Here is a 22,452-nt window from a genome sequence, read left to right as displayed (position 1 = left end):
AAATTGAGCCTTGGAAATGTAAAAAACGTGTACATATACTATGATTTCATTGAGATTTAGAAGGGGAAGCATTAACCATTGTAATTGATTCGTATTGCATTACTCACAATCTGCCGCAGGAGTGAGAGAAAGAGAAAGTGTGAATCCTCGCGCTAATTGAAGCATAGTTTCCCCTTACCGTCGAGCAGTAGGCTCTTTGTACACTAGGAGAATAGTTTGTGATGAGTGCACAAAAGAAATCTAAAATGACAGATAGGAAATTGAGTATGTTTTTGATAGTGAAAGACATGCGTTGTTGTTTAATTTAGTGCCTCTGTTAGGCGGCGCATTCAATTTAATAAAATTATTATTCACCTAATGTGTAGGCCCAGAACAGACTGAGCGATGTGAAGACCCACGCCCAAGTTGGAATATAATCATCTGAAGAGTTGATGCCACTGTCTCCAAAGAATCCGTAGTCGTACCAGGAGAATATCAGGAAGTTGACTACGGTCAGGAGGAAACCAGTAAACGTCAGCAGGTTGGGCGCTATCCATTTTGGGCAAAACTAAAAAAAGAAGAGATAGATAAATACTTGTGAAAATCGGGTCTAGGACGATTTGGCGCCGGACAAATGGGCGCCACGCAATCAAATGAAATTAGAAAATAAATAGACTTGAATTATAGGTACTTTTAAAATATATATTTAATATTTTTATTTATACTTATTATTATTATTATTTAATTCTTGGTGAGAATTTAAATATGCACACTTAAATAATGATTTAATTGTGCATATGTTTAAGTTCGAATGAGAAGAGGGTTCTTCTAGTTTTATATAAAGCCTCAGGCATGATAATTCTCAATCGGCAATAAAAAACATTATGTTAAGAGCAAAATGAATTAACGGCCAATTCTCTTGGCGCCCAGTTGTCTCATTCCCCGAAAATCAACCATGAAATAATATTATTATCATTTAATGCTGCTTTGGCATTATTTTTGTTTGATATAATTTTTCCGATAATCGGAGGATATGTGCTTCCACAATGTGAGGGTTTAAATCTGTGGTAAGATGGAAAAACATGATATATGTTCATTTTTTTCTGGCAAATTGAGTTATGTATACCTTCAGACCCATATCAATGAGATCTACAAGATATCAAAATATGGTATTAATAGGTCTTATAAGTTGGGAGAAATAAGTTGAATCACTGTGTGATTAATTGTTCATTGTTTGAATATTTTTCGTTGTTTAAAATTGCTCTCCTGAACAATTTAGAAAAACGGACATATTGTCATGTTTTGCAATCTTTCTTGCCATAGAAAATAATACTTTTTTTAAAATAAGATTTGTTTATTCATACGAAAAGAACATACTCGTAGGTGAATAAATTTTGACTTGAAAATAATAACAAAATTACATTTTACAATCATACGTAGGTAGGTAAATAATATGCGAGGGAAAATTTGAATATGCACAATGAATCGAAAACTGAATCGCGTAACTAGGCGTAAAAAGTAAAAATAGACGAGTGTCAATATTCCACATACAAAATGACCATCGTAATTTAAATTGTCATTTATAATTATTTGAAGTAATGACCAACCTTTACACACCGATTCCAAAATGGGTGCATAACATACACGCTGAGTACGCATGTGTCCACCGAGTTATACTGAAACAGAAAATAATAATAACTTTATTCGTTATGTTTTTACCGACATATATGCCATCGTCATATATGTCGTTGTTGCATCAGTATCCACTGAATAATAGGATATCTATAATACGGTTGTGGTTTTTTTGATAAATTCAGGATTGAATAATATAAACGTGACACTCCGATATCACATTGCGGTGAACTGGCCTGCCCTATATATATAACTAGCTGAGCCAGCTGGCGGTCGCCAGTCTGTCTCGCTAGGTCTTGCAGACGGCTTGGCGGTGTTGGATTTTAATATAATTGTGAAGTATGCATAGATGGCGCCATAGTTTTCCCTTCGGGATGGGTTTTTTATTCACGTCAGACAGTTTGACATTTCGCTGATTTATCATTTTAACGATTTGCAAATCGTCACTGCCAATATAAATTTGGACTCATATGCGTAGTCTATTCAGGAGTCTGGCCTTCACAGTATCATCTAACACCGCCTTAGGCTGCTATGCCTAGCAGAACAGCTGGCAATCGCCGATTGCTACCACTGACATTTAAATTTTAATACAATATATGTGCAGTTAAATATGATAAATAATTATACATCTCAATCATTCGAATATAAAGCAATATATTATGTGATTATCATAAATAGCGATCCAATATAACGTGGTATTAATCTCCTTCGGGTTCCATTGAGATAATAGAAGAAGGTTAGCAGTGTAAAAAATAAATTTAAATATTATTTTGTATTATCTGAGAGGAATAGAACAATTCTGATAAGAATAGGAATTTATAAGACCTAAAGATGTGGAATCAGCTTAAAGAGGCCTTCATCCAGCAGTGGATTGATACAGGTTGATGACGATAAGTAATGACGATATAAATGGGTAGGTATATAAAATCACAAATTAAAAAAATATAGCAATTTATATGACCAAGTAGAGTAGAATTAGGTTGGGATAACCTTCATCCAGCAGTGGATTGATCTTGGTTGATGATGATAATGACGATATTATGAATGAGTAAATATAATATCAACAATATTGATACATATAGCAATCGTTTCACCGCTAGTAGTAGAATCAGGTTGCGGAACCCTTAATCCAGCAGTGGATTGATCCTGGTTGATGATGATGATTATTATGATGACGATATGAATATGTAGATAAATAACATTAGCATTTTTAATAAATATAGAAATTCAATACTGTCAAGAATACAATCAACGTAGAGAGGCCTTCATCCAGCAGTGGATTTATTGAGGCTCGTGATAATAATGGCATTATATAATATATAGATAGGTAGATAATAATATCACTGATAAATATAGCAATTCAAATAACAGAAAGGAATAGAATCAGGCTAGGGAGGCCTTTATCCAGCAGTGGATTGGTTCAGGTCGATGTTGATAAGGATGATAGAAAAAGGTATAATATCACAAATTCGTTTAACCGCTAGTAGTAGAATCAGGTTGCGGAACCCTTCATCCAGCAGTCGATTGATCCTGGTTGATGATGATGATGATGATGATGACGATATGAATATGTAGGTAAATATAATATCACCGATTTTGATAAATACAGAAATTTAAATGACAGAAAGGAGTAGAATCAGGCTATGGGAGGCCTTTATCCAGCAGTGGATTGGTTCAGGTCGATGTTGGTAACGATGATAGAAATAGGCATAATATCACAAATTTGTTTAGCCGCTAGTACAATCAGGTTGCGGAACCCTTCATCCAGCAGTGGATTGATCCTGTTTGATGATGATTTAAATAATATGTATATTATAACACTTTATTACAATTATTGTTTAATACCTTTTTAATATTTTTGGGTTATATGAGCTAATTAAATGTATATAAGTTTCATTGGTTCAAAAAAATAATATAATTAATAGCTATACAAAAAAAAGAACAGAATGGAGCTTTATCAAATTTTAAAATATTTGTCTATGGGTCGTCATAAAAATATACATATAATAGCCATAAAAAATGGAAAAAATCGATCCGATCCATTAAGAATAGTCAAAAATGCATTATTTTAAAATCTGTTTATATATTTAGACGATATTTAAATCGTTATCCAGTGCGGGAAGAATAGCTGATGATAATATTGATTTATATATGTATATTATAACACCAATTATTGTTGAATACCTTTTAAATATTTTTGGGTTATATGGGCTAAATAAATTTATATAAGTTTCATTGGTTCAAAAAAAATAATAAAATAACCATGCAAAAAAAGGCAACGAAATATTAGTCTATGGTTGATGGTGTTAACAAAGTGTCAGTGGAATCGTGAGAAGTCAAAAATGATAAAAGTGTATATAGATTATTATTATTATGACATCTACCTATATCCTACCTAATAATATGAAATATCATTTCCTTTTGATTTAAAGAACAGTGTTAAAAATGACGATTGTTTGTCATACTCGTTTATAGAGACATTAAAAATATAATGATTATTAAGTAATTAACGTATATAATGATTACAATTACAATAATTGGTCGATACGGATATTTTTAGGTTATAGGGGTGTAATTTTTGAGACGACTTTATGAATAAATTTGCGAATGAAATCTCTCGGGAACATTAATAAATAAAATAAAATATGTGTATCTGTCGATGCTTTGTCAAAAACGCATTTTAATTTAAAATTGGGGAAGATATTAAACCAGTGTTGCAAGTTAGTGATTTTTTTCCCAATCGAGTGCCCGGTCAATAAAGTCACATGTCGCTCGAAAATGTATTGGGAAGTAAACAAAAATCACCGAAATCGACTGGAAACGAATCCTGCGGGTGTCAACTGTGAAATTATGATTTTAAACGATTCGAGAACGGATTATTTTTTTGAACCCATCGGACATGACAAATAAGGCATACAATCGCTCGCCAAAACCTGGAAAAGCTGTAGGATAATAATATATAGGAGACTAGCTGAGCCAGCTGGCTGTCGCCAGTCTGTCCCGCTAGGTCTTGCAGACGAATATAATTGTGAAGTATGCATAGATGGCGCCATAGTTTTCCTTTCGGGATGGGTTTTTTATTCACGCCAGACAGTTTGACATTTCGCTGATTTGCAAATCGTTACTGCCAATAAATTTGGACTCATATGCGTAGTCTATTCAGGAGTCTGGCCTTCACAATGTCGTCTAACACCGCCTTATGCTGCTATGCCTAGCAGAACGGCTGGCAATCGCCGATTGCTACCACTGACATTTTAATTTTAATACAATATATGTGTAGGTATGTGCAGTTAAATATGCTAAATAAGTATACATCTCAATCATTCGAATATAAAGCAATATATTATGTGATTATCATAAATAGCGATCCAATATAACGTGATATTAATCTCCTTCGGGTCCCATTGAGTTATAATAGAAGAAGGTTAGCAGTGTAAAAAATAAATTTAAACATTATTTTGTTTCATTGTCTATAAAAAATAAATGCTTGCAGCCATAGAATAATATTTAAAAAATCAAAATTTGAATTAAAAATTAACCTTAAACAATATAGTTTCCCGGTGCGGGACATTCGGGTCTAGGACGATTTGGCACCGGACAACTGGACGCCACGGAATTCAAAAATAAATAGACGTTAGGTACTTATAGGTACTTTTAAAAAAAATATTCAATATTATTATTTATACTTTAATGATTATGTTATGATTTAATAGTTGGTAAGAATGTAAATATGCAGACGTAAACAATGATTTAATCGTACATATGTTTAAGTTCCAACGAAAAAAGAGTTTTTTATTTAATATAAAGCCTTAGGCATGGTAATTCTCAATCCGCGATAAAGAATAATTATGTTAAGAGTAAAATGAATTCAAACTACTAAGTAGTAGATAAAAAACTGATTAAAATACCTCGTCTATACGTGTCTACGACAGTGCGGCGTCCAATTGTCCGGAAGCCAGTCGTCCCATTCCCGGGACATTCATATCGAGACAAATGTTGATAAATAATGAAGCAATACATATTATATCTGAGAGGAATAGAACAATTCTGATAAGAATAGGAATTTATAAGACCTAAAGATGTGGAATCAGCTTAAAGAGGCCTTCATCGAGCAGTGGATTCATACAGGTTGATGACGATATAAATGGGTAGGTATATAAAATCACAAATTAAAAAAATATAGCTAGAATTAGGTTGCGATAACCTTCATCCAGCTGTGGATTGATCTTGGTTGATGATGATAATGACGATATTATGAATGAGTAAATATTATAATATCAACAATTTTGATAAATATAGCAATCGTTTAACCGCTAGTAGTAGAATCAGGTTGCGGAACCCTTGATCCAGCAGTGGATTGATCCTGGTTGATGATGATGATGATTATGATGACGATATGAATATGTAGATAAATAACATTAGCATTTTTAATAAATATAGAAATTCAATACTGTCAAGAATACAATCAACGTAGAGTGGCCTTCATCCAGCAGTGGATTTATTGAGGCTCGTGATAATAATGGCATTATATATAGATAGGTAGATAATAATGTCACTGATAAAAAATATAGCAATTCAAATGACAGAAAGGAATAGAATCAGGCAAGGGAGGCCTTTATCCAGCAGTGGATTGGTTCAGGTCGATGTTGATAAGGATGATAGAAATAGGTATAATATCACAAATTCGTTAAATCGCTAGTAGTAGAATCAGGTTGCGGAATCCTTCATCCAGCAGTGGATTGATCCTAGTTGGTGATGATGATGATAACGATATGAATATGTAGATAAATATAATATCACCGATTTTGATAAATACAGCAATTCAAATGACAGAAAGGAGTTGAATCAGGGTAGGGAGGCCTTTATCCAGCAGTGGATTGGTTCAGGTCGATGTTGATAAGGATAATAGAAATAGGTATAATATCACAAATTCATTTAACCGCTAGTAGTAGAATCAGGTTGCGGAACCCTTCATCCAGCAGTGGATTGATCCTGGTTGATGATGATGATGATAACGATATGAATATGTAGATAAATATAAAATCACCGATTTTGATAAATACAGCAATTCAAATGACAGAAAGGAGTGGAATCAGGGTAGGGAGGCCTTTATCCAGCAGTGGATTGGTTCAGGTCGATGATGATGATGATAACGATATGAATATGTAGATAAATATAATAGCAGCGATTTTGATAAATACAGCAATCCAAATGACAGAAAGGAGTAGAATCAGGATAAGGAGGCCTTTATCCAGCAGTGGATTGATCCTGGTTGATAATGATTTAAATAATATGTTTAACACCAATTATTGTTGAATACCTTTTAAATATTTTTGGGTTATATGAGCTAATTGAATGTATATAAGTTTCATTGGTTTAAAAAATTAACATTTAACAGCCATAAAAAAATGTTACGTTATCAAATTTTGAAATAATATTCTATGGTTGATGTTGATACCTTTTAAATATTTTTGGGTTATAATGAGCTAATTAAATGTATATAAGTTTCATTGGTTCAAAAAAATTTTATTCAACAGCCTTACAAAAAAAAAAACAAAAGTGACATCAAATTTTGAAATATTATTCTTTGCGTTGAAATGACGATACGTGCACGCCCGCAGTGAAACGAAATAAACATTTTTAATGTGAATTCGTATAAATGTTATTGTTTATTTGAATAATTATAGTTATCTATAGGTACTTGCTATAAATGTGAGTTATTATATAGTGATGTGTATCTTTAAAATCATTATAAGACGTAAATAATCTCAGCTACAAATTCGTAATGATGCGATAACGGATGATAGTTTTTAAAAGTGATTTTTTTGTGACTGTGTTGAGTTTTATAAAATTGTGCTCACTTCGAATTATAGCCACTTGAATGCATCCGATAAGTAAATATGTGGTGAGTAAATTGGAATAATGTAGTTAAGTATACATGGCGTGATAAATACGTAGTGTCAAAAGAACAAAGAACTTAATTCATAAAAATTTAAATAAATCAGTTCTAATAATATGTTTATCGGTTTATCTTATTATGATTAGTTTGTGAAAATTGATTGTATATATCGGTTAAAACCTTAGACTATAGATACATCTAGACGCCACCCGTTGCATTGCTAAATGAAGCCGCGTGCCTTGCGTTTGGTTTGTGAGCGAGCGAACGCATTCATCTACAAATGTTCGAGACCATAGACCATTTCGCTAGTGCTCGCCCAAAGTGCTCGCACTAGACGCTCAGATTCAAAATATAATTTTCTATTTTTTTTTCGTTATATAGTATTTTTAAGCGGTCAAAATGCAACCATTAGATAAAGATATCCATAATTTAAGTTATTTTAAAGAAACACTAGGTCACTGATATTAAAATATATAATAAAATACAAATAAATTATCACGAACATGTATCAACTTACTTATGAAACGTAATACCATCTTCTTGCTTATCAGTACGGCTACCATATTTTAAGACAACACACAGAACCATCTTTTTTACTTAATTAACCAAAAATATTTACCACTGACTTTATGTTTAACACAAAAAATATCAATTTTAGCAACACGAGCTCGCAAGTTATCGACGCTATGTGAAGCGTTTCGCCCCGATTTGATGGCGATACTATTTGAAACTGGCTTGTAGCTAGTAGACCTTTTATCTTACTCTAGCGCGTGTCGCAGAGATTGTAAGGGTGCCGAATACTTTCTCACTCGCACTCATGCATCGTTTTTGTTCAGGCCTTGGTTAAAACGCATTTTAAATTTAAAGCGGCCATCTTTGGTTAGTTTGTTTGAGTGTTGCAAACATTGTGAAAAAATAAATTTCCGACATAATCAGTTGTCAATAAAGTGGCGTGTCGCTGGAAAATGTATCGGGAAATGAATAAAAATCACCGACTTCGAGTGGAATTTCGTCAAACGGCTGTCAACTATGGAAAACCCATTTTAAACGATCCGGGAACAGATTTTTTTTTAACCCATCGGACATGACGAATAAGGCACACAATCGCTCGCCAAACACCGGGAAAGCTGTAGGATAATAATATATAGGAGTTTAATAACGTATCATATATATACCTATATTAAGTACTTTCTTAATTAACTGAACAAACACGATATTGTTTGGCAGTGAAGAGATATAACTAATCATACAATACTCTTTGTGCATCTATTCTACACACAAGCCTGCTATCGGCGGCTATCGAGGGTAGTTTATCATATTTATGTATTGAGGTATAATTATTGTTACAATAAGTTAGCCGTCTAAATTGTAAATCTCGCTCTAAAAGTTAACATAGCACTAATTGTAACAATTACAACTAACTTATTGTAACAATTATAATACCTAAATACATAAATATGATAAACTACCCTCGATACCTGCCGATAGCGGCTAATGTGTATAGAATAGATGCACTGAGGCGCTTTCTAAATTACGTTACTAATTGATAATCGGCTTTTATATTTTAAATTCCATCAAGTAGGTACCTTTGGTCGATAATATTAATATTTTAAATCAAAGTAATGCAAAAATTGCCTTATATACTAACCAATGTCGGGAGCGCTTTAAGTTGTCTGTTATATAACATAACGTACCTACTCGCACTTGCTTATAGTTTAATTAACTATTTAAGAACCATTAGTTAAAATCCGTTGCAATTAGATAAGATACCTGTAGCATAGTGGTCAGTGCACATAGGTGCGATTCCCGAGAGACGCATGTTCGAATCCTGCTGGGTGTATTTTTTTCAAAAAGATTTTTTCTATTGGTTGCATATTTCTCAGAAGTGTTTTCAAATATTTATGTGTGTTCATTATTTATTTTGTTAAATAAATTCATTTACATACGGAGAGTTAATGTTTTTTTACACGGGGGGTTATTGGCGGGTGATTTTGTCCAGGGGGTAATTTTTCTATAAAATTGATAATAGCTTTATTAGGATGGTCAGATTTGAAGAATGTGATACGGGAACTATTTTTTTCAACGTTAATAACAAGCATCTCCATTGATAGCCAAAAATTGCTTTTTTTTCAATTCATTCAATATTTTATTTTACAACTGGAGTAGGTAGTAACATTTTTTTTATTAGGGTGAAGGTTTTCGTCTTACCATATAATTGTTATTTTTTCTTAATTGTAAGTAATTGGCTATTTTAAAATTTGCAATTCATATTTAAAAACATAATAATATTATGTTGTCTTTCTATATGCCAGAATAGAATGCTGGTTAGCAAAAAAGCGATGGATAACAATGTTGGGATCCATAATGAATAAGAGACCTGAACTACACATATTTGTGGAGTGGAGGAAATATACATACAGTCGAAAATTGTGGAAATAAACAGACTTGGTAAGTAATGCTTTCACCAGGACCGAATTTACCACAAGCCAAGGGCCACACCTTAATGATAGGGTCCATGGAGCTCTAAAAATAAATTGAAAAGATCCACGAAAAGCCTTCAGACAGAAGAACCAGAAGAACACCGCGCCAAGCCCGATTATTATTATAGTAGGTAGATACTTTCATTAAAACACAATATTGAAATCAATTACAAAAAAAAATACGGCACTGGAGAAATACTTAATACTTAATAACGTACAAATATATATAATTTTGCCCGCATAAAATTTGTGGGCGAATCAAGGATATCGATATGTCTCCAGTTGTTGTTTTTGTTAATAAAATTTACGATTAGGAAAATATACAATATTTAAAAATAATAACACATAATAATATATTTTTATTAAGTACTACAAACAATTTTTAAATGACGCAGTTCTAAATTTGGTTTTTTGGTGAGGGGCAGAAGGTAGTAGCCCAGGGCCCCCTCTATCATAACTGCGGCCCTGGCCCACGTGCGTAAATAAAACGCTTTCCTGTGTAGGTACTTGGCGTGGGCGAGTGAACGATTTTGGGTCAATCAGTATTTAAAATGGAAAATAAACAAATCGCATGCCATTTTATTTTTGAAACAAATGATTGCGAGATTGATTTACTGGATCAAGGGGTGAACACATGAGATGATAAATATACGATTTTTTCATGTTAGGTAGGTATATAATATACATTTATTTATTTTCGAATAGTAAATGCAAGGACGTCAAAAATAAATTTTGTTAACACGCCATCTATAATCTTGTCAGTAATGTTATAATTACCTTCATCAATTAGAAAGTTGGTAACCTTTACAATAACCGAATTTCAATCTCTCAGATAACGTAGTTGTTAAGATTATTCGAACGAGTTTTATACGAGTCGGTAGTTAACAGATAAACACCACCATGACTCGGACAGCGAAAGAAGTGATTTCAAATCCTACTCAGATCAACTCTTTTCTGAGGTCAAAATTATGTACTTTCACTATATAAATATTACTCATTGTTTAATGTTTGTGGTAATTAGGTTTGTTAAACCTACTCGAAATTTTAAATAAGCGGATAGGCGAATATATTGATATATACAACTCGGCTAATCAGTTAACTAGGAAAAGAGTAAATACCTCGGTAATAAAGATGTTTAAAATGTAAATTATCATAAAAATAAATTACATATATCAGTAGGTAGTCACAAGCTTGATCCGAGTCGTTGTAACTACCGAATTTCATTACTTTCCAGTTATGACGAAAAATCGTTCATAATATGATACGAACATGTCGTCATTAGATTTATATTATGTGTAGGTATGTCAACATTGAGCTAATAAACAAAACTAAATTTAATGACGAGGTTATATTTTTCATTTTTTTCGGCAGCAATATTGAAAAAAATGTATATCAAAGACATGTCTAACATATTCTGTCAAAATACAGTCGGTCTATTATAAAAAAAAAAACAGGGCTCAAAATGTTCTCTAAAAGATAAAATTTATATTTAAAGTAAAGTCCACAAGATTATCGCTTTGTCTCGTGGAAATAATAATTTCACCGTCTTTTTTTTATTATACGGTATATCTATATACCGTATAATAAAAAAAAATCGGTGTGTGTATGTACGCGCGATAGAAGTTATACTTCTTTGGCGTAACAAAACAAAAACAAAACTAGTGATAAACTAGATTCTTTGACTAGCTATTAATTATCTTGTTAAATTACACACTTAAGAAAAAAGACCGCCGTTGGTTTATTTCTATACACTTTAACTTATATTACTAACTGACGATTAATCGTTTGTTTACGTAAGCAAATGGCTGACAATAATAAATTCGCTGCCTAGGCAACGGAACAATTCTAAACTATAATATTATACTGTATAATCGTCACGATTGCAGTATCATACTGTGGCGTAAAGGTAGTGCGTTCGGCTGATAACCGAACCAGTCGTGGTTCGAATCCAATCGAGTGCGTTTTTTTCGTGTGAAAAAATAAATTATGTGTTACATGTCACAAGCCAAAAATACACGGTAGCGATCCGGTTCGTGAAATTTTCCATTTCGAGCGCTGAAAAACTCATATTAGATCTCATATATTTTGATTTTCATTGAATACGCTAGTATTATCAAATATCTACATTATTTTGAATGACTGGTATATCAAAAATAAGTCGAATCATTCCAAACCAACCTAAAATTACTTTCTAAATAAAGTATCAGGAATCATTATCATTCTGTCCAAATTTCGAATGTATATTTAAAACTAATGTTTTGGATTCATGAGGTTTCCAGATAGAATGACAACATATTATAATATGATTATTTTTGCGAAAGTGTCTAATATCTCGCTTTCCATCGGTATTAAAAAAATCTTTTATTTATTTTAAAATTAATTTAACCGTCAGTCAGTTCCTAAATTAAACTTTCCGGTTGTCTGTTTTCACACCTATTACCAGCCCTGATGTGAAAACTATTACTATCGATACATTGGTTATATCACTATACGAAATAATTATACATTCACAGGCCGCTGACGTCAGCGCAGTTTTCCCGCGAAAATAATTTCAGTGGCATCCGCGCAAGTTAACTTTATAATTAAAAAATAATTTCAAACAATTAAAAATACAATAAGTATATCGCAAATTTAGGTAAGTATATTTTGCTACGTAAAAACCGATTCAATAACCAAAATAAACGACTCCAATGTGCAAAAATATTGTGATTTACTTAATTTATTCTAGAATCGTATTCGAATGTTATTAATTATATATAAATAATTATATAAAAATAATTATATAAAAAAACGAAGATAAAAAAGAAGTACAAACGACAATTATTATTTTGTCTGGTAATTTGTACGCAAAACACTTCACGAAAGAAAATAGGTCGATTCGTATACGGCCGAAAACATTAGGTACAGTTAGACGGACTTTTCATCAATGAGCACTTTGCCGAAGAGGTGATTTGTACGAATAAAAAATATATACACAATAATTTTCCACTTTAAATTAGAAAATCGCGACATTAATACGATACAAATATTAATTGATAAACATTACGATGGGTGCTTAGTTACTTATCGTTATACGTTTTAGTCATTCTAAATGTTTTTGGTAGATATTTTTATCAGTATTATTTTCTATATTAAAAGTCATGTGATTCAATACAATTGAGAATTATTAAACGTTAAGTAGCCCGCGATGGCCGGACGGTAAAGTATCGCCTTACAAAGTCTTGGGTCTCGGGTTGGAATCCCGGGTCTGGAAAAATCTGTTGTTGTTTTTTGAATATGTGTTTAGACCTAGAGAATGTACCTCACAGGTTGACCAATGGTTTGATTTGCCCCATATCCACACGCATTGGCGGCTGCTCCCTGAGGTCAATTGGTCATTGACCCTCCAAAAATAAATATCTTACAATCTATGTAGGTTATAATCTAAGATGCAGGTACAATGTCTAATAATTATCGGCTAACTCGTCAACTCGGGACGCACGCTAACCGTGTGTATAAAATTTAAACAGAAGGAATCACGATCGGTTGCTGTATAGTGTATACCTTGGGTCATTTCAGAATCTGCCGGGATAAAATATTTATAAATATTTCTCTTTCTCTCTCATTTTTCCTATGTCAGACGAAGAGAAGAACAAAACCTTTTTCTTTTTCTTCATATTATTTTGTCGCCGTATTAGGCGTCACTTAGGTCATTGCCAGAAATGAAAGAGATGTAAATTTTCAAAGTGTTAAAATGAAACAGGTATAAAATGAGCGAGCGTGTTTTGTTTTGGTAAACCTTTTTATACTTATTTGTTATCGCCTCCTATTGTTTGAAATTTTCATATGCAATTTCAATGTTTGTGTGCAGTTTAGTTTAAATCCAACCTTTGAGTAATACGCATTGATTGCATTCATTGTGTTAAACCATTGTATACAAGTTATCGATTAAAATGTCATCTGCTATATTTATCATAAAATTTACCTTCTAATAAAATCAGTGGAAATATAAAAAGTGTTTTATATATATAAATGATCCCGCCGTTCCATATCAGTACACAACACTTTTTCTGACAGTGACATGAAAAATGAAGCTAAAAAGCTACGGTGTTTTTATTAAATAAGTTTGATTGTTTGATGTGAAATGGACATTTTTTGAAGGGTAAGTAGGTACCTATCTATAACAATTTTATTTCTAGCACTTTTTTATAATGTTTAAAAACCTAATTTGCAATACGTTTTTTAAGTATACAACGAAAAGCCAAGTTCAAATAATATTATTACTTATTTAAAAATGACCCCCTAAGTGTTCAAGCCTAGGGCCGCCAATGTCCACACGCCGTGTATATGCAGCTGCAATTTGTGCACGGCAGCCTTCCATGACACTATAAACGTGTCAGAATGAAAAAAAATTAGTGTCACACTTCCTTGTCCCGAAGCGATGCTGCATGGGATTGATGTAGCAACCATGCACCTTAGTGCTTAAAGAAATAGTTTTAGAAAATAAAAAGAAACTTGACATGCTCTGCCGTCATTTATCTTTAGTTGACCAAGTGGCTAACACACATTTCTTGTAAAACGAAAATCTGTTACGAAATCTCTTCGTGAGGCGGCCAAGACCCACATCGGACTATAGAGCCAATTTAAAAAAAAATAGGTACTTAGGTCTTATTATGAAATATTTATTTCGAATTAATATCAAATTCTCTGACTTAATTTAATTTGAAGTATCTATATTGTTTTAACATAATTGTCGTATCGCAAATAAATGCTACTAATTTTTTAAATTCGTACAAATTACTGTTTCGATAAAGATCAGGTTGATTATCGAACGTTTTAATGGTTTCGACTAAATTTCCTTTGTTAAGTATTTTCGTCCAAATGAAATGCAATCGTATAACTATAACTGCCCCAATAGTGATTTATTTTATTGTGTCAGTATGACTATTATCCACGCTAACTCGCGGCTTGGCACGGATTTTAAACGTTTTCAAAACAAGACGTTGTTTGCTACTCGACTATTTTACAGACTACGTGTTATTATTTCGAGAGGCGAGACCGAAATAGCCGACAGATAATCATTCTGTATTTTTGATTGAATAAGAAAGCTTGAGAGTCCATGCAGAGAGAAAACACAACCAAGAATAATAATTACAAGCTGAGGATTGTGTCAATACAAGTGCACTGGTGACCAAGTTGAGTAAATCGGTTTAAAAGATAAAATTACGCTATTGAAAATTCTACGTGCCAGTTTTTTTCATTCTGTAAAAATGAGGTCTTGTTTAGTTTTGATATTAATAATAATAATATTATTGATTAGTAGAATTAACAAAAATACAATTGTTAATTCTACTTTAATTGAGTCATTTACGTCCAGGCTATAAATCCATATTTGGAACGGTATTTATTATGATGGTTATAGACGACCGTTTAAGTGGAAATTAATATATAAAAAAACAACATAATTGTAAGGCTTTTAAAAATTCATGTGCAAGCTGTTCTATCGCAATAAGCTATTTTTGTCAACAACGATTTTTACTTAACAGGTAGGCTGTAGAGATCCGACATAAAAAGTGCACACTAAACTTTGACAGTCATACTTATGTGTTTTCATTGAACGAATACAAACTATTGTAATATATGGTATTGGTTAATTTTTAAAATTCAATAAACCCTGCATACCAAGCCGAAATAAATATTTTTATATCTATAAAATATATAAAATAATGCCAGTAAATCATGCATAATTTTAGATATTTATAAATATAAGATTTTTTTATGTATTATGGTTTGGTTTAGGCAGGGTTTAATCGAATTTTAAAAACCATCTGCAAAATGTATTTTTAGTTTAATGAAAATAAATAAGTGTGACTGACAAAATGTGTATTATTTTTGTCGGATTTCTATAGCCTACCTCCACCCTTCGCCACTGGTACCAAGAAATTTTAAGGATCCCAAAACAACATCTAAGATACTATATACATTAAAAACCCCTGATATCAGTGTTGTGTTATGAAAAATGAAAATATTGCATATTAAGAAAAGCTGAAACGGAGACATCTTCAATGAAGAGTTTCATATTAATTTTACAGCATCTTTTCTGTAGCTTGCTACTATTCCCAGTAATTCTTCACTTTGAGAGAAATTTATTCTACATTTTAAGGGATTCTTTTTTAGTTTAAACTGCAAGGAGGGAGAAGGGTGTTTAACACAGAAAATATTTCTGAGTTCCCTGGTGGTTAATATAGTGAATTGAAATATTTTTTAGGTTATATCGAAAAAAGTTCCCTTACCCTGGTCCAGATATAGTTCAAATTAATAGTTACGTACCTAGTAATAAGGATTCAAATCTACTGCTTATTTATGGGGGTGAAAAATTACTTCTTTGAAGAAGAACCATACCTATATTAAAAGAAATGATTAAAACATTTGATAACCAAGTATATTGTTGTATTTATTATATAGGTAGGAAGATCATGTTTCTAAACGATGTATGGTAACATTTAAGTAAGTAAAAATATATTTTGAATTTTGGTTTTGTAAAAAAGAAAATTCATTCATGATTAATCCTGAAAGGTTTGTTAACATAAAAAGAATCAAATAAATAAAAGGAAGTTCTTTCAACTTTGGGTTGTGTGGTGAGACCCTAAATTCCAAAGACTTTTTGCCCTTTTTGCGCTTAATATTTAGGTAAGTACATACAACTTCTCCTCCCGTTGCGGTAAAACAATTTTAAAGTTATCCGTCAGTATATAATATATTATTTTCCTTTATATGTATTTCCGTTCAATTACGAGTAAATAAAATAGCCATATATAAGTATATATTAGGCATAATAGAAGAGATTAGGATTGAAGGAATTCAGATGCAGAGGCGATGAAGTTAAATATTATATCGATTTCAAAGTTAAATATTACATTTGTGTTGATTTATCTATCTGTCTATCTGTAACGCACGATAGAACGTATTTGTAAATGTGTAGGAGAGAACGAGACAGGGGGGATACGTATTAAAAGGGGTAAGTGAAAGAAAACATGCACGTAAACCAAAAATCTAAATTTAGTCACGCAAATAAAGGAATCGTATATTTCAATCCGTCGTGAAAGAGAACCAAGTATAAGATACTCTCATAATAGTTTGACAGATGCTTACAGTGCAGTACTAGCATATCGCCGCATCCAATAATGTTGACAGGTGGCACTGGCACCTGGTAGTTCTTTCTAATAAATCAATAGTATGTTGCTATGGAAATAATAACAGTATTTTATACACGGGAGTCCGTGGAATGTACCTAATCCAATGATAGGAATATTATGTTTGTAACTTTCCATTTAAAGCAGATATGTGTTTGAATCCTGTTTCAAGCATAAATAAGTACCAACTTAGTTTTGGGAAAAATGATTCAAACTATTTTTTACTTTTCAGTAAATTTACTTAATAATTAGTACTAATTACATGACTAATATAAATGTACCTCTGGCGTCTTATTAATATTTCCAAAGTACTTCTTTATCTTTATGTCGTTATTTCAATCAATTAAATAAGGATTAGCCTTTTTACCTTGTATTGTTCAAATCCGGCTAGCTTACTTTTTGATAAGTAAGCGGTTTCCATGGCGACTGTATTGTAAACAATAAACACGTTAGCAGCGCAAAACTGAAACAAAAGAAAACAAAGATTTGAATGTGTACAGATATTCATTGGATGGATACAATTACTTAGGTCGAGAAGAAAACTAGTAAGCTAGTACATCTATTTATGCTTAAGTGTCAAATTCTGCATTATTCAATAGAAGATTACATTGTTAAGCTAAGCCGAAATTCCCCTGGATAAAAATCTGAGCTCAGCACTCCGGAAAATAATGGCAGACTGAGAAAATGGAAACTTAATGAGAATTAATTTAATGTAGCCGTGTTAGGAAATTGAAGGTTTTCGGTTGGGTTAAACGTAACTATTGAGAATATTTTAACCTTGTTTTTAATCCACTTTATGAAAGCTGTTGTAATAAAACTATGATACAGTTTTGTATTAATCATTATTTCTTTAATAAAATTTTTCAATGGAAATCAAAGACGCTGATAAGTTTGGAAACCATATATGAAATAAACCTTTTGAGCGATGAACCGTTATGGGGTGTTAAAATATATATACCTATCCAATAGTTATTTTGACAAGATTTTTTAATATCTTTGATTAATTTTTTACTCGCATATTGTGAAAATCAGCATATTTTTTATAAGATTTTGGTACCTACTGTCTACGAAGTGAGCGCCTCATCCGCTTAATGAAAAACCACACATTATAATATTATTATTAGAGAATAGTAATGTGTATGATATTCAGCGCTCATGGCGGCAATTCATGGTACTTGTAATTTGAAAAAAAAGTATTTTGTTTTTATCACTGTGGTGATATTTTTCATGATTATCTGTAATATATATGTATTTTAAGTTATAAATATTATAAGTATTTATATATGTAGTAAAAACATTAACATTTATTTATTTATAAATTTTCAGCTCATAACTCATCCTACAGGTATTATTAATTTACGAGTATTATCCAAAATTATAATAATATGATAATTTAAATCACTGTTTACCTATATCGTTTTTTCTGTTAATAGGTACATGCACCTACTGAAGTGAAAATTTTTATTTTGATGTTGATAATGTCACAAATGCATTTAGAGTACCTATACACAATATGGTATTACTTAAAGTTTATACTGCCTTATCGACTCTTAATACAACACAGTAGTTAACGATAACAAGTTATTTTACATTTATAATTTAATTTTTTTTTAATATTCCAATTTAAAGTATACCGACGAGTTAGACTTCGAACTTCGAGCCAACACTTTTTTTGAGTAATTCACTTTTGGTATACAGTTTTAAATCAAAGATAGAACGATATATTTAAATTTCGAACATTCCTTTTTACCGAGTTCAAATGTTTGTGACATTTAAATCACCAATAACATAATAGTTTAAATTTCGAACAGACGATTAGGAAAATATAAGTTAAAATTAGACAATAGTTTTTATGCAACGATAGACCGATAAATTCAAAATAAGAACCGATGTTTCTTTAATAAGGCGAGTTCACATGGGTATAGACCGATCCAACGTCGTATGGTTACCGCGACGTCTTTAGGTATGATGCGTCGCGATGCGCGTCGCACTGTGGTCGTAGATCGACAGCTGTGGTGCGCCGTCATACGACTCAGTACATAGGTCGATGCCAGCGGCTGGCAGTGACGTACGCAGACAGCTCAGGGGAGGGGTGCCAGACTAACGAACTATATATTTAGAATATTATGTTATATTTAATATTAAGTTGTCACAGTATATTACAATTGTCTCAATGCTAGAGATAAGAACCGAAGTTGTCAAAAAAAATATTTCATAGAATTTATGTCTATTTATATGTTTAAGAACTTATGTACCTACTTAAGTTTAAAGAATATCAGTAACTACCTACTGTATTAGTAAGGCAGAGGAAAAACAATTTCCATGACATTTTCGTTGTATTGAAAACTTTTAATTTTTCCACGTTCAAAAACTGATTACTTGGAAGATTTAATTCGAGCACTTGATGCAGGTACATAAATATATATGCCTGGATATTTATTAGTCTCAACCTCATGGACGGTCGAATATTATGACAGTTGCCTGTCACCAAGGAGTTTAGAGGAATCAATATACATTTTTATATTAGAATAGGTACTTGAAGGAGATTTCAGAAAATATTTTGTCGCTACGTTGGTTGAATTGGTGTTTCAAACATAATATACTGTTTGTACCTACGTATCGTTAAACATTACATATTTACGTTTTCTATATTGTTATAATGATGATTTTTATATTTAAAAAAAATACGCTTGTAAGACAAGTTGTAGGCGTTTTTGTTTTTTTTGCAGGCTCCGAAAAAAAATAACACGTCTAAAGTGTAATGTTTGCTACGAATGAATCTGCAGTATGAAATGACTTCCATTCTGTTTATCTCGGGTCCAGCATTTCTGATAAAGGTAGATCAGAGGCTGCCACCAATAAGAAGATGGCAATAGAGTAAGAAATGCTATGTCCAAACTGTAACCAATTCGGGAGAGCAAAAACAATACCAAAATGCCTAAAATGCGTCTAGTAAGTAAGACCTCTTGTCTTCTCGCTTTATCTTTGCTTGTCACTATTTTGTATTACATGTTTATAGTAGGTATTCAGTGGCGGCTTTAGGGACGTGGAGGCACACTCCCCCAGCACTCGAAATGTAAATGTTTACGAACCGGAGCGCCCTACAATTTTCTGTAGATATTTACATAGTTATCAATTTTTATGTGTATTTTATAAAAATAAACGTAATAGATTTTATATTATATTATATTTCTATCTAGCTCAGGCTGTCAAAATATTTTTTTCACGAGACGGAGCGATAATTTTACCAATTTCACGAACCGGAACGGTGCTCCGATACATTTCGAGCCCTGGACCCCCACAATAAAAATAACAATAAACACCACAAATTAAATTCTTTGATCAAAATTAATTATTATTGAGGGCGACAGTGATGTCACATAATAATTTATTTTTTGTGTGCACAAGTACTCTGTTATGTTTTGGGACCATTTGATGTTAGTTGAACGGATTCTGTTGTGCTTAGGGCATGCTCTTATACTTGATTTATTAAGTATTTGGTATTATTTAGTACTTAATTGTATGTCTAGTCTGACCTGTTACGAGGCCGTCTTTTAAATATTCTGATGAATCGATTACGTTATTTTCGTCAAACAAAATCGCCCCTGTATTCAGTAATAGATTCCCAATTTTCACATACATATTAAATATACATAATTTGAAAACACCTCATGTATAAGTCTATATTAGAAAAAATCATTTTGTAGAAAAAAAATACGACACAAATCACACTCCCAAATGATTTTTTCTAGTGTGTACACGAGATATTTTGAAAATAGTGTATATTCAATATAGAATGTTACATTTTCAAATCTTGTGTCTTATTCGTTGAATAACAAAAATTGTTTATTAATACATATTATCTGGTGGCCATTAAAAACATTAAAAATTATTTACAATTAATTGTTGCAAAAAACATTAAAAAGTTGTCACTTCGAAAGATTGCTACATTGTGTTATATATAATATATAATATAAAGATAGTTAACTTATTTACGCCACTGGTGGTAGAAACAGTGAAATTATATACTGGCAGGGCTGCTGAATCTTGCAGTACATTAAAAAAATATTCATGAATACAATAATAATTTATTGAACGATTTTTAAATTTGGATTTTAAATCCGTAGTTCTAGTTGGACTATAGCATTCGAGTAGAACGCCCGTGTCGAATAGAAAGTAAAATTGTTGTTACCAGAATTTAATATAAATAAGTGAAGTCTGAAAGAAAGGTTATTAGGTGAAAAATGACAGCCGAGATTTACAGTGTATATATTATTTAGTACATACATACTGCACAAATTAATATATTATTAATATTAACAGTGAGCAAGAGTGAATAGTAATTATTATTGTTGCACGGGAGCAATCAGAGCGCCAAACGTGGTGAAGCGAAGGGTTGTCCACACCGTTATTTGTTCACACTGTTACGCGATTTCAAAGTCCGCGTGAAAAGCAAAAATATTAAAATGGTTAACACTACTGTGGACGTGAATGAAACCAAAAAAACGAAGAAGAAAAGAAACGATGATGAAAAGGAAGTGATTGGAGAAAAAGAAGAAGAATGTCAGACTGTGACCTCTGGAAAAAACCCAGAAGAGACTCTGGAGTCGCTTCAAAGAGAAACGAAAACATCGTCATGATAGCGACGGGAAGTAAAATACCATTAAAGTTGAAAATAGCGCAGATGCTCCATAAGGCAGGAGTTAAAGTAAAGAAAATTTACAACAAAAATTTAAAGACGTACATCCAAGTAGAAGATGAAAAAGAAGCAGATAAAGTGAAACAAGCTAAAGAACTTAAAGATCTCGGTTTTGTGATTAAAGAGAATGACTCCTGCTCTTATGGAGTAATAAGAAAAGTCGACATTGATATGGACCTCCAAGAACTGCAAATGGAAATCAAAAGTGATGCAAAAGTGACCAACCTTAAGAGGTTGACAAGAAAAAGTGATACAGGAGAGCTTACGAAGACCTCGTCAGTCAGTATTAAATTTGGGGAGAAAATATTGCCGAGAACAATTCACATATATGGCGTCTCCTTTGCTGTAGAACCGTATGTATTCAGGGTAATGCAATGCTACAAATGCTGGCGATATGGGCACATTGCGAACAATTGTGGCAGTAAAGTAGAAACGTGCCCCAAGTGCGGTGAAAACCACAAAACTTGAGATGAAGAAAGAAAGATGAGAAAAATGAGGAAGTTACGTGCATCAATTGCAAAGGTTACCAAGCGGCAAACAGTCAAAAATGCCCAAAGTGGCAAGAAGAAAAGAATTGCAAAGAAGCAATGA

At 32.2% G+C, this 22,452-nt stretch overlaps 1 protein-coding gene across 2 annotated transcripts in view; it reads right to left on the bottom strand.

Moving 5' to 3' along the window:
* LOC147078750 (ethanolaminephosphotransferase 1) overlaps positions 1–22,452 on the bottom strand; it is a 48,602-nt gene that overhangs the window by 8,170 nt on the left and 17,980 nt on the right. The window contains exons 1-4 of one of the 2 annotated variants that reach the window (XM_085960427.1): positions 18,220–18,397; positions 17,530–17,625; positions 1,587–1,655; positions 355–547 (exon numbers count right to left, since the gene is read on the bottom strand). In XM_085960427.1, coding sequence (XP_085816553.1) covers positions 355–547; positions 1,587–1,655; positions 17,530–17,583 — 316 coding nt within the window. In that variant the 5' untranslated portion in view covers positions 17,584–17,625; positions 18,220–18,397. Of the gene's footprint in view, positions 1–354; positions 548–1,586; positions 1,656–17,529; positions 17,626–18,219; positions 18,398–22,452 lie in introns of those variants that run through there. The other variant, XM_085960426.1, reaches the window with a different exon arrangement.

The sequence above is a fragment of the Rhyacophila brunnea genome, unplaced genomic scaffold (assembly GCF_057557595.1).
Source record: "Rhyacophila brunnea isolate RB1 unplaced genomic scaffold, BYU_Rbru_1.0 scaffold_11, whole genome shotgun sequence".
Classification (NCBI taxonomy): domain Eukaryota; kingdom Metazoa; phylum Arthropoda; class Insecta; order Trichoptera; family Rhyacophilidae; genus Rhyacophila; species Rhyacophila brunnea.
Note: the sequence above shows the minus strand (reverse complement) of the source record. Positions and strands in the feature narration are given on the sequence as shown.